At 37.8% G+C, this 13,589-nt stretch overlaps 1 protein-coding gene across 2 annotated transcripts in view; it reads right to left on the reverse strand.

Moving 5' to 3' along the window:
* The window catches only part of LOC129756626 (mucin-2-like), an 80,251-nt gene that overhangs the window by 12,178 nt on the left and 54,484 nt on the right, over positions 1-13,589 (reverse strand). For both annotated transcript variants that reach the window (XM_055753536.1, XM_055753537.1), the window contains exon 4: positions 2-250. In XM_055753536.1, the coding sequence (XP_055609511.1) occupies positions 2-250 (249 nt within the window). The remainder of the gene's footprint in view (position 1; positions 251-13,589) is intronic.

The following is a 13,589-nucleotide window of genomic DNA, read 5'->3' on the forward strand; positions in this document are numbered from 1 at the left end:
CCCTAGTGGTAGTTGTACTTGGTGGCAAGTACTCCTGCGGAGGAGTGGTTCTCCGGGTTGTTGTGGTTGTAGTTCTCACGGGAGTGGTGGTTGGAACACGCTGCGGTAGGGTGAACGATTGCTCGGGCTTCTCGTAGAAGTAACCACAGGTTCCGTCAGGATTCTGAGCTGACGGTGGGCAACTTGGTTTTGGTGTGGTGTATATCACCGGTTGGGTAGGTTTCAGTGTGGTCGTAGTTCGGCGTGTGGTCTGCGAAATATAAAGATGTATTACTTTGAGAATAGTCCTCCCAATTTGCATTTACTTTTTTTGTGCAATTCAAAACTTCAAATTGTCCGTGTTTTGTAAAAATGATGATGGTTTTTTAGTACAAAATATTAAATTTTCCCATACAAACCTAATAGCTCAAATTTATTTATGTAAACGTTACTTAAAAATTCTGCAAAAAAAAAATCATGGATGGGTTTTGAACCAAAACGAAGCTCTATAAACCCCAGTATTCGGTAAGTTAAAAAATGACCCCAAATCGACTCAGTCTACTGAGATACAGTAATTCTACTAAAATCAGACTTTTTGAACTTTGGCCATTCAAACTGCAATGTCTCAGAAACTACGCAACGCCTATTACTGAAACTCTGCAGAGTGATTGTTGAAATTGAAAGCAAGCATAACTTTAGTTTCTGGAAATTTTATCGATTGGATGAAACGTTACGTGAAGTATAATGGTTTAGGGTTTGACAGAATAATAAGATATTTATAGAATTTTGGACGGTTCATCAGAACAATATCATTTCCATTCACAAATCATTCAAAAATTGTCTGGTAAAAGCAATAAAAAGCGAAATCAGTTCAACCAAGGGGTCATGCATAGACTTCGTAATATTTTTTAACAGAAAAACTCCATGGGCACAAAAATAATTTAATTTAATTTAAAAAATGTTTAAACAAAATTGAACAGGTTTGGAGATAGCCCAGCAAAAGTTCAACCTGTTTATAATAAATTGATAGCGGAAAAATACCCAAACCACACTCTTATATTCACTGATGGCTCTAAAACAGATACCAATACCGGCTTTGGAATATATTCAGCGGAATTTTCGTACAGTAGGAAATTGAATAAAAGTTGTTCCGTTTTCGGTGCGGAGATCATGAGAATTAGGTTCGCGGTAAAATATGCTCCTAAAAATAAGAAATGTGTGATCCTCACTGATAGCGCAAGCTGCCTCAGGGCTTTAGAATCTGCTAAGTCCAAACATTCGTGGATTCAATTATGTGAGGCTGCTTTGGAAAATAAAAATATTGAACTGGTTTGGATACCCGGACATGCTGGAATCTCGGGAAATGAGAATGCCGATTTCTTAGCTAAAGCTAGTGAATCCGAATGGAGAATTTTCGATGAGCTTTCTGGGGACGATGCAAAAGCAGAAATCAAGAGAAAAATTTGGCAGGCATGGCAGCTTGAATGGACCTCCTTAAATCCTTGTCCTGATCTCCTCAAAGTGAAGAATAATGTCTCTAAACCTAATGATCGTAAATGCCCATATGAACAGAAAGTGTTAACTAGGCTGAGAATCGGACATAGTCGTTTAACCCATGAATTCCTTTTCACTCCCTATTCTGATCCCCCTCTTTGTGGTACTTGTAAAACTCGTTTGGCTATCCACCATATTTTCCTTGAATGTTCCATGCTACTCAGTAAAATTAAAAAGCTTAATTTGGGAAACTCGATAGAAGACATATTAACGAATGAGGATCGTAAAGAAAAATTAGTGATTAGTTTTTTGAAAGACACAAATTTATTCAAACTTTTGTGAAGTAGACTTAAGAAATTAGTTATGTAAGAGTTGTAGATTTTACATATTATTTTAAAAAAGAGACGCGAAAGACCTCGGAGGTTAAAGCGTCAATAAACTATTTAAAAAAAAAATTGAACAGGTTAAAGGACACAATGAAATTTTCAAAATCGGGTTCATGTTTTATGGGTGACCCAATATTTGAAAAAGGGATACCATATTCGTGTTCAGCATACCAACATTATGTAAAGTATATATTTTTTTGCATTTTTTTAAACTTTTTGCTTGGTTAGCCTTTGTATGGAGCCATCCCATTGTGCCACGACTGGTTTGCAACTTTTGATACACGGTTTAAAAGGGCATATTTCAATAATTTAAAATTTCAATCCAGATAAGAAAAAAAAAATTCTCCAGTGTCTGATTACGTCTCTCTAATGAAACTCACATATTTAAGCTGTTTAGTATGGCTGAAAAGTTGTCTTTTTTAAGGTGCCTATAAGTGTATATACGGACGATAGTATTGGCGAAAAATTGGCCTCAGCCATAACCTCTAACTTTGATGTGCTGGCGGCCTCACCAGTGATGCTAGGTGCGTTACTAAAATCAGTATTTGCTTGTTTCAAGCTAATTATAAATTTTCTGAATTGATGAATTTTTTTTAACTATCTTGAATTCACTACGGGGCGTCCCTAAATGCATGAAGATAAGCCTTCTTTGCTAATGAATTTACAAGGTGAATTTAAAACATCTGAAATATATATTCATGTACTGCTTAGTAGATTAAAAACAGTTGTTTCTAACTTCTAAACGAAAGCAAAATCCATCATTGTTACAAAAAAGTAAATTAATGACAGCCCCGTCTATGTTGACTATGAAAATAATAGCCTGCATGCTCTGATTATTTAAAACATATTCATATAATTCGCTGCATCGTTTAGATATGTGATACGGACAGTTGTTTTTCATTCAAATAAATGTTGTTTAATTTCACATTCGAATAGAAATCATTACTAATGAAAATGTTTTTCAATAAAAATTCAATTAAAAAATACAGTAAAATAGGTTGAAAATGTAGAAAATGAGAACTTCAGAGAGTTGAGCTGACAGTTAAAGAAAAGACGAAAAACTCGTTGACGAGAGTTGAGGAAACTTCTTGAAATTAAAGTAAATGAAGGCAACAGAAAAGTTCAAAATAAATCTCATACAAATTTTGTAAAGCGAGTTGAGAGGATAGCTTGGAAGGAATGAAAACAGGGGTGTGGAAACAGTTCAAAATGAGCTCGACACAAATATAAAAATCTGCTTGTCTTTTATCAATAATTCGTGATGTCGCCACTCCAAGTAACAAATGAAAGAATTCATATTTGTTCTGGCCTTAGTAAAAAATATACAAAATTTATTAAAGAAAAGTTGAGAGCAGATTAGAAACAAGCGTAAGCTTAATCTCTGAGCTTTATATTGCAAAGTTTTGGCTTTGGTAATGTTTTCGTAATAATATTGCATATTTGTGGACTCGGGCTTTTCTGTCACTTGAAACTTGGGATGATCTCTAAAATCTCGAAGCTGATACTCAAGTTGTACCGTCAAACGGGGCATCATGCAACAGCAGAGTAAGATGCAACATTTGTATACTACAGCTCTTATATAATTCCTGTTTAAATACTGGCTGACCCGATATGCTTTGCTAAATGCTAAATGAGATTTTAAAAAAATATATAGGTGTAATTTAAAATCAGAGATGTTTTCATCTTATTTAGTGAAACTTTATCTTAACATTTGTTTACCAAGAACTTAAATGTTCTAATGTTTTTGTAAGTGTTATGAGTTTTAAATTATGTCAAAATGTATGTTTTATTCGTATGGATTCTCCACCCTCTCCCTCTTACAAAGTGGAGAGAACGCATGAGCTTTCATAAAAACATTGTTTGTATCTAAATATCGTCATGCCATATGCCATGGTTCATATTATTTGATAAGTTTTCAAGTTATGCCAAGTAAAATATGAAAAAAAATCTTGTCTCTTTTCCTACTCCGCCTTGAAGAAAGGGAGGTTCTCCAATTAATTATACGCAATCCTCCTCTCTTATAAAAGATGGCATCTTTCGATTGATAAGTGCTCGATTTTTGCCAAAAAAAAGCTGTATGTGGTCCTCACACCTTTCCCACCTCCCACAACTTGATGAAAGTAAGCGTTTCTAAACATGAGTAAGAGAGCGTCACATGTTTTTGATGTGACGGGACATCCAACGAAATACAGCAGTCACACGAATATTGGTCCCATGACGACGAACGTGTTAAGCGATACAACAAAATTATATGAAGTTTGGTTGAATTTCTTAGATAAATTTTCGAGTTGTGCAAAACAAAAATGGGAGCCTCCCTACTCTGCCCCTACTTTCATAACAGTCCCATATGCAAAAACAAGCAAGCGAGAAAATCAGCTTTTTCTGTTTTGGAATATATTGTTTAACTATGACCATTACATTCAGCATAAACGAAAATCGTTTGATGGAATGTGTTCTAGGTTATCAAAATAAATCGTACGACCTGAAATTTTAGAAATTGGGCCATCGGTAACGTCGCGAGCACCATTTTATTCGTTATGGGACTGTTATGCGAGCATATTTGAGACCTTTTTAAAATCTACTCGCATAACAGTCCCATCCAGAATATGTTTTGCTAACCAAGTTACTTTCTAAAACTTAAATTTGATCATTTTTGAACTTCTAAATGCAGTTATCAGAAAAAAGAAACACACTTTTGGAAAAATATCGTGAATTCTACATTGTAAGTTGAATCCTTTTACGATTTTGATTGCATCTGCATCTTTTTTGCTCAGGAAGACATTCCTTCCTTCTTACTGACCTGCCTTCGAGAACTAGTGTGCATAATTCGACATCAAGTGAGTTTAAATCTTTTTTAAATGATTCGAAGCAATAAATCAAAGACTATTTCGCCGAAAGAAGCATTGAAAAGTAACCAAATCCGTGATATTTCACATATGGGACTGTTATGCGGGTATATTTCATATGGGACAGCCACGAGTTGATATTTTTTTCAAAATTTCTAGAACAAAATCCCTTTTTTTATTGTTTTATATTGAAGCCTTATGTTCAAAATGACGAACTGTCAGGTTAGATGAAAAACGACGAAAATTCATATGGGACTGTTATGCGAGTAGGGGCAGTACTCCCTTCCTATATCCCCAAAGAACGAATTTATTTATTTATTTATTTATTTATTATAAATCAACGGATCACATATTGATCCAAATGAAAAACTATAGTTTAGGACAATGTAGGGAAAAAGTTCATATAACGCCCCATGTGGCTAATACGCGCCACTTTCGTTTTGAAGAATCTGAAACATTTTAAGCCTGCAAAATATTACCAATTTGTTTTAAATGCTGTGATTGGTCAAGGCATGTATGAATTTTTCCTTAAAATGCCCCTGTGTCGTGATAATTTGACAATTTAGATTTTTCTGCATTTCGATCTAAATTTTAAAACACTTTCAATAAGGTGCCACCAAGCAAAGAAAAACGAATAAGACAATATTTTCTGACACATCGATAGAGGAGAATCTAAACTATGATTTTATGCTAAAAATCATACTGAACTCGCTAAGGTATGCTTTTTATGAGTATGTTCTATCAAGGCCCATGCGCTCGTTATAACGCGCCAATCGTAGTAGGCTGAAAATAGCATTAATTTTACAAAGAGGCCAATGTTCATTGAAAATGAACAAAAAGTTTAAAACCATATTTTGAGCGTTAATTCAGCCCAAAAAATCTACTTAAAATTTTTTTCAAATTTTGATTAGTCCATTTTGATTTTCTTTTCAGTCAAAGTGTCTGTAAGTATTGGTGTGTTTTCAGCCTTCGGCTGCTTTCGGGTGTGTTCGGCTGCTAGGCGCGTATTGAATACACAGCGGCGCGTATTTGCAACACAGTTTTGTTCTGTGGCTTCGAATATGGTTTTTAAAAATCAAGTTTTTGAAGCAACTATAGCTATTTGAGTAATAAAAAATCATAGGCATTTGTAGAAAACACTTTTCTTCAACGATTGCACCCATTTTTAATACAATTTGTACGTGGAATACATAGAAAATCAGCAATTCGCTTAGGTGGCGCATAATAGGGCATGTTCCCCTACATACAAGCTGTAATCTACGTTAAACTTAAAACTCTAAGAATTTTTTTTCGGAATACATCACGCGAAACGTCAAAGTCGAAGTACCCGGAGTAGCGGTTAAATGTTTTTAAAACACCGATTAGAGCTGTGTTGGCCCCCTAATTGTTCAGCCGGAGAGGGACAAAAAGCTGCAGATCACGATTCCTCAGAACTCGTGGCCGTACGTTGAGTCGAAGTTCCTCTAACAATGCGGGGCAGTCTATTCTCGATGAGAGCAGATCCGCAACAACCGTGGCTCGTGTGGCGGTCCGGCGGGCTTGCAGCGTGTCGATGTCGATTAGACGACAGCGGCTCTCGTAGCTGGGAAGTCGGAACGGGTCGTGCCAGTTGAGTTGTCGGAGAGCGTATCGCAAAAAACGCCGTTGGATGGTCTCAATACGCTCTGAGCCGTTTTGGTAATATGGGCACCAAACAGCCGAGGCATATTCAAGGGTCGATCGAACCAAACTACAATAAAGACTCTTCAAGCAGTAGACATCCTTGAAGTCTTTCGTCATGCGGAAAAGAAGACCCAGGCATCTGGAGGCTTTGTCGACGATGTAGTTAGTGTGAGTCTTGAAATTCAACTGTATGTCAAGAATCACGCCAAGATCTTTCATTTGTTCGACGCGAGCGATAGCCTCGTTTCCAAGATGATAAATGGCTGATAATGGGAGCCGCTTGCGGGAAAACGAAATTACTGCACATTTACTGCGATTCAAGGAAAGGCAATTTACATCACACCAAGAGACGAAGAGGTTGAACTGACTCTGTAGAAAGTTTACATCCTCGGGACCGTTGATGCGGCGATACAGTTTCAGGTCATCAGCATACGCTAGTTTTGGTCCATCAAGGAGCAACAGCACGTCGTTGAAGTATATCAGGAATATTATTGGTCCTAGATGACTCCCTTGAGGCACTCCGGATTTGGCGGAGAACTGACTGGAAAATGATTCACCTATTCGAACAATGTGTTTTCGTCCTACCAGGTAGCTGCGGAACCATTCCAGTAGAGACCCGCAGATACCAATACGATCGAGTTTGGCGATGGCTATGGAATGGTTCACCTTGTCGAAAGCAGCTGACAGATCAGTGTAGATGACATCGGTTTGAGATCCCATGGCAAAACTGTCTTGCACAGTAGACGTGAAAGTCAACAGGTTTGTAGTCGTAGAGCGCTTGGGCATAAATCCATGTTGTTCATTTGAGAAATAAGGTTTGCAATACGAAAAAATGGGTTCCAAAACAACCAGCTCGAACAATTTGGCTATCGCACATAAGGCAGAAATGCCACGATAGTTGTTCACATTTCGTCTGTCCCCTTTTTTGTGCACCAGAAACATATAGGCCTCTTTTCATAAGGATGGGAACGTAGACTGATCGAGTGAAACTTGGAAGATTATTTTTAGAGGTATCAGCATATGTGATATATATCGCTTCAAGAAGGTAGCTGGTATGCCATCTGGTCCTGCGGAAAGGCTGTGTTTCAGCTTAGCGGTCGCTTTCAAAATAACATCGTCGTCTACAACAATTTGATTCAGCCATGTGTTCAAATGAGGGACGTTACAAGCCGCGCTGGTAACTTGGTCCGAGGATATTGAGTTTGAGTCAAATACACTACGGAATTTGTCAGCGAAGAGGCCACAGATTTCAGGTTCCGAAGTCGCTAAATTATCATCCAGAAACATGGAGGGCGGTAGGCCGGATTCTTTCCGCTGGCCCTTGACGTACTGCCAAAATGATTTGGGTTTTGTTTTGAAACCTCGCTGTATCCGAATTAAGTAGCTCTGGTAGCAGCGTGAGCATAGTTTTTTGTAAGCTGAGTTGAGTTTGCAATACTCATTTTTAGCGCGGAGAGTTTTGTGCCTAGTGTAATAACGGAGAGCTTTATTCTTGAGCGTTTTCATTTGCCGCAGTTCTTTCGTTACCCAAGGAGCTCGTAGGTTAGAAACTGATGAGCGTTTCGATACGTGACGATCGATGATGTAATTGATTATATGGGAAAATTTCATAGCTGCAGCGTTCGGATCGGAAGATTCCAGTTCAGATTCCCAGTCGATAGCATCGAGCGTTTGTGAAACAGCGACGAAATCAGCGTTCTTAAAGTCGAGAAAGAATTGACCAGGTTTTTCGATGTGGGCAAAAGCTCTAGGAATATCAAGTGAAAGCAGCAGAGCAGGGTGATGAGGAACAACCTTGACCAAGGACGTAGGAGCCTCTTCAATCGTAGCCAATTGGGGTCCGTCGCTGATGAAGCAGAGATCGAGCATGCGACCATTTTCATTCTCTATGCTGTTGACCTCGCGGAGAGTTGCCGTGCTTTGAGAGTCGAGAATCGTGTTGGAAGGCACCGTAAACGAAGATCTGGTTGGATCGGCAAACAAAAAATTGCCTTGCGAGGGAATCCACTTAAGTCCTGGTAGGTTGAAGTCCCCGATGATAACGATGTCGTCTTCAGGAAGTGTGAGAGAACACAATTTAGAAAGGCCGCTGGAAAAGGAATCAGCAAAAGATGCATTTCTAGTACGATCAGGAGGCAGATACACAACCCCAACGTAGAGTTTTTTCGTGCCAAGATCGATACGGGTCCATACGAATTCTTGATCGTTCCATGATTCATCGTAGATGGGGATGGCTGAAAGAGTGGATCGGATAGCAATCAGAACTCCACCACCTGTGGATTTCGTGCTGTTGTTGGGACCTCTGTCACAACGGAACACAGTGTAGTCAGAGCTGAAGACTTGACTAGACAGGGTTCTACCGTTCAGCCAGGTTTCTGTTAAAGCGATAATATCGTAGCAGGAGCATGATGAGGCTAGCAGATAATCGTTAACGCAGGAGTTGATACCACCAACGTTTTGGTAGTAAAGGATGAGATGATCGCTTTTCCCAGCAGGCAGATCGTGTCGTTTCACACTGGAACGGGAAGATCCATCACAAGAAGGAAGGTCAACTCGATATGGATACTTGCCTGAGAGAACAGGCTGGAGCACCCCGTTGCCACAATCGAACTCAGGGCCGGGACGACTGATGACGCTGGCAGGAATCAGCGCGACTGAGTCGAAGGTCTCAAGGGTCTCCGAAGTGCCATTTTCGGTGCGTCCCGGTGATGGAATCCCGTCAGAATCGAAGGGGTTTCAAATTCATAAAACCATTTCTGGTATTATATGCTCTCATATGCCAAATCTGATTCAATTTTCTTAATAAATTCTCAAGTTATGCAAAAACTTGTAAGGGAGTTGCTTACTTAAGTCCTCACTAGAAAGAGGGAGTAGTCGCAAATGTTGAGCGAAAATTTGTTTGCTCTCAAATACTCTTCCATCCATATTTGGTTCCATTTGCTCGAATTCTTTTTAAAATATGCTATAAAAATTGTATGGGAGCCTCACACCTCCTATCATCATATCTTTTCAATGGAAGAAGGAAGGAATATTTCTCGTATTCCAATTGATAGAATAGTTTTCAAATTATGTGAAAAAATACACATCAGCTGTAGGGATGGGTTCAAAATATTCATTGAAACATTTCTCGTATGATAATACCATCCCATGCGAAATTTTGTATCATTTGCTTGATCAGTTTTCGAGTACATGCTAATGTGATAAAGCTAGAAATGTCCAGAGAATAAATCAATAATAGATTTAAGTTAGCGTATTCTTAAATATTTAGTTAAAACTAGTAAAAATTAAAGGCTGAAGCCTAGGATCGAATAAATAAATAAAAAACCACCGTAATGTTAATATGTTACTTTAATTTGTCGGCCTTAGCGGTGAAAAGTGATGTCCTTTTTAGTAGGGACACCTAAAGATTATGAATTTTTTATATAGATGGATAGAAGGTTAGATGAATCAGTTCGTGTTTGGTGTTCGTGGTGTGCGGTTGTATTCTCCATGCTCTCTCGGTTCGATTTTTTTTTTTACTTGCGTTTGCGTGCAGCTGTCTATACGCGATTGACCAATTAATAGAAGTTATTTGTGAAAGTGGAAAAATGATTGAATATCCCGAAAACGGATTTCGGTGACAAATTGTAAAACGGGAATTGGAAAGAATATCCACAAGTGCCTTATTTAATTGGAAGAAGGTGGCATTTGTGGCGATTTCGTAAAAGAAAAATATGGCGGTCGATGAACAGACGAACAAAACGGGTTCATTTATTTCGATGTCTCCGGCCGGGTGCGATTTTCGCTGTTCGTCGTGGGGCAAATTATGCATGCATGTTTAAGTTTCGGAAAATTGTTGTTTGGGTCGGTGGTGCTTAAAAAAAAAAGTGTTTGAGCTGGAGTGAAATTGCAAAATTAATTCAGTGCAAAAAAGAAAATTCGTATTGCCAACCAGCGAAGGGGCATCGACGCGATTATTGTTATCGTGATGATATAGAAGTGTTTCCTTAAAATAAGATAAATATTGTATCGAGTCATGTTACAGAAAAATATTTTCATCAGAAGAGCTCCGTCGGTGGAAGCGCTAGTTTAGTTGCCATTGAATCGTGTTTTTTGCGCCGGGGCATGTGATAAAAAGTGCAGCATACATAGAATGGTGGACTCCCAATTAATTTGAACCCAGGATCGGAAATGGGTTCAATAAGAAAAAATGCTACTTAAGTTTGATTTTTTACCTTTGTTGCAACGTTATGGAGCCATGCAACAGGAAGAGAACGGGACAGGCTGAAAAAATATCGTTTCCGATCCGCGTGTGTGTGCCTATCATTTTCTAAACGAAAAGCATAGCATGCTTCGATTTTCGTTTTGGGTTACATCCCAGCAAGAAAAATATTCATTACCGTTCATTTTCCGCTTCGCAGCGAAATAAATCCGAAGCGGCCCGCCTCGAATTTATTTCGCTGCGAAGCGGAACATGAACTTAAAAATCACTGGGATGGAGTGCAAGAAGAGTCATCGGCTAGGCACTGTACTCCTCTGACGAAGTTTTTCAGCAGACCGGCCGGAGAGATGCCAACAAACCGAACGTATCAGCTAAGTTTAATTTTCTTTTCTTTTCATTATTGTTTTTTAATTAATTTGGTTGTGAAGTTATAAGAACGAATTGTATATCATTTAAAAATGTGTGTATAGAAATCATGTACCAACGACGGAGATGCTGAAGCTGAAGTGTAATCCATTTCAAATTGAACGAATCGTAATTCATTTTGAATTGAATGAACCGTCATTCATTTTAAATTGAATGAACAGTCATTCATTTCAAGTGACCGAGGGGGCATAGAGGGAAGATAAGAGAGTTTAGTTTGGGGCAGATGTATTACGTACGATTTTTCTTTTTATTCTAACTGGTTCTTTTTCGCTTAGGCGCATTGTCATACATGTATTATTTTAATTACTGGCTTTATTTTCAGTTCAATCTATCGTTATCCATCGTATGGGGGTACATAATTGTAGTTATCATTGAATGGATTTGGTGTTTTCGATAGTTACAGATAGATATTGTACCTATTACATTTGTTCATTTATGATGGTTAATTTTTTTTCGTTCAAAATATTTTGGTGTTGAGTTTAGACAAGGGCAAATGCTTAAAATCACTGTTTTGAAGGGTCTATACCTCACAAGCTCCCAGAAAAAAAAGGATATCCATTTAACGTTTGAAAATGCAGGTCTCCAATCATTCCGTTTTATTTAAGCACCATGTAGACATTTTTAGCAAACACTTTTGTCAAAATTCGATGCCCATTTGAACAAAAAACATGAATTATCAAAGTACTGTAGCTATTTAAGAACACTTAATACAACTGCTTCACAGGTAACATTTCTGCATTTTCTCCTTTTTTATGCTTTCATTTTGGTATAACAGAGAGGTGTGCATCTACTCTCTTTTAATGATTATTATAATAAACTCTTGATCGTTTGATGAAATGGTTATGTATTATCATTCCAGTTATTCATTATTCATGAAACTTCGTACTTTTTAACAGTTTTCTATCAACTTTAAAGTGATGATGGTGTATTTTTCTAACCATTATACATGTTTAATCTCCTTATCTAATTGTTATATGCCAGAGTCCGCATTTATGTACTTTTTTTTAGTAATTTGTTATTGCTACTGACTATCAAATAACCATTAATTTTGTTAATAGGTACCATCGAAATTTCAGTCCACAAATATATTTTTTCTCGTGATTTTAGTCTGGTGTACGGCCAGTTGTGCGCTAACTGCTCTCATCTTTATATTATAAAAAAAGCTTTGACAGTAATAAGTGCTTGACTGCCTGACTGGTGGGCTACCGGGGACGAAGCAAAAACGCTCCTCTAGTTCAATCATAAAAATTCTACAGTACATACACAAACCATAAACTGTACACACAAAAAAAACACACACACACACACACCCACACACCCCCCCCCCCCCCCACACACACACACACACACACACACACACACACACACACACACACACACACACACACACACACACACACACACACACACACACACACACACACACACACACACAATCGCAAATTGCAATTGACGCAGGATAACGTAGGTTAACTTTACTAAGCTTAAAGAGTCCGAAGCTATGAAATGAACTACGCAAAACAATCAGCGTAGCCGATGGGACGTGAAGATGATGTTGGGCGGTCAGGATGATATTTAATTAAAATATGAACTTCTTGGCGAGTGTTGCGAAAGTAGCGCTATGCGTGAATTAGACACCCCCTTACCGAAGTATTGCCTTAGGGCAGGTACCGGTTTGGGAATTAGCCTGACGCCCCAGGTGGAGTTTAGGGCATATGTATATACGAATGAGTATATAACGAGTTGACCCATTGTTCCCATGTAGACACGGCACTCGACGTGCATTGGGAACAATTCGTAAAATTCCTTCTTCGAATTTACCACCTGAGTAACCAAAAAAAAAAAAAAAAAAAAAAAAAAAAAAAAAAAAAAAAAAAAAAAAAAAAAAAAAAAACACACACACACACAATAAAAAAAAACCATAAAAAAAACCATGCAACGATTACTGATGCAGGAGAGAATGAATTTTCTCTATCATGATCAGGTAGGTATAACCTGGGGGAGGAAGACTGAAATTTGCTGTATCGTTTTCTGTATCGTTTTTTTACTGTTCGGCAAAAAGCCAGCAATTGTTGAAAAGATCTGTAATCGTTCAAATTTTAACTTTAGATGATCAGTTTCGTATAGCGAGTCTTGTAACTCAGTTGTTTAGGTGCTAAATTTAGATTTAGCTATATTTTTTGAACAACCATTAATCAAACCATTTGTATTCATCAGCTTCAAAGCTTTGACGAAATTTGAGTGACTCAATATGCCTGATCATGCAAGAATTTGCCAGAGCAAAACAAAACCTAATTAAATCATTGTTTTATGCAAAACAGGTGCTTTTCTGCATCAAACAAGTTTTATTAAAATCACTAAATAAGAAAGCGAAATTTTGAACCTTCGCACTGATCGGTAGATTGATGAGAGAAATTTGACGTTTTAAAGATTTTTTTCTTTTTTTATTCAGTCTTCCTCCCCCAGGGTATAACAAGGTAAGAAAAAAAAAGTTAAGAAGGCCGAAGAAGGATGGCCATCATTGTTTGTGCCGTTATTGATTCCATTTCATACATTAAAAGGATCGAAAAATTGAAAATTTGAAAACAATTTATC

The sequence above is a fragment of the Uranotaenia lowii genome, chromosome 3 (genome assembly GCF_029784155.1).
Source record: "Uranotaenia lowii strain MFRU-FL chromosome 3, ASM2978415v1, whole genome shotgun sequence".
NCBI classification, from domain to species: Eukaryota; Metazoa; Arthropoda; class Insecta; order Diptera; family Culicidae; genus Uranotaenia; species Uranotaenia lowii.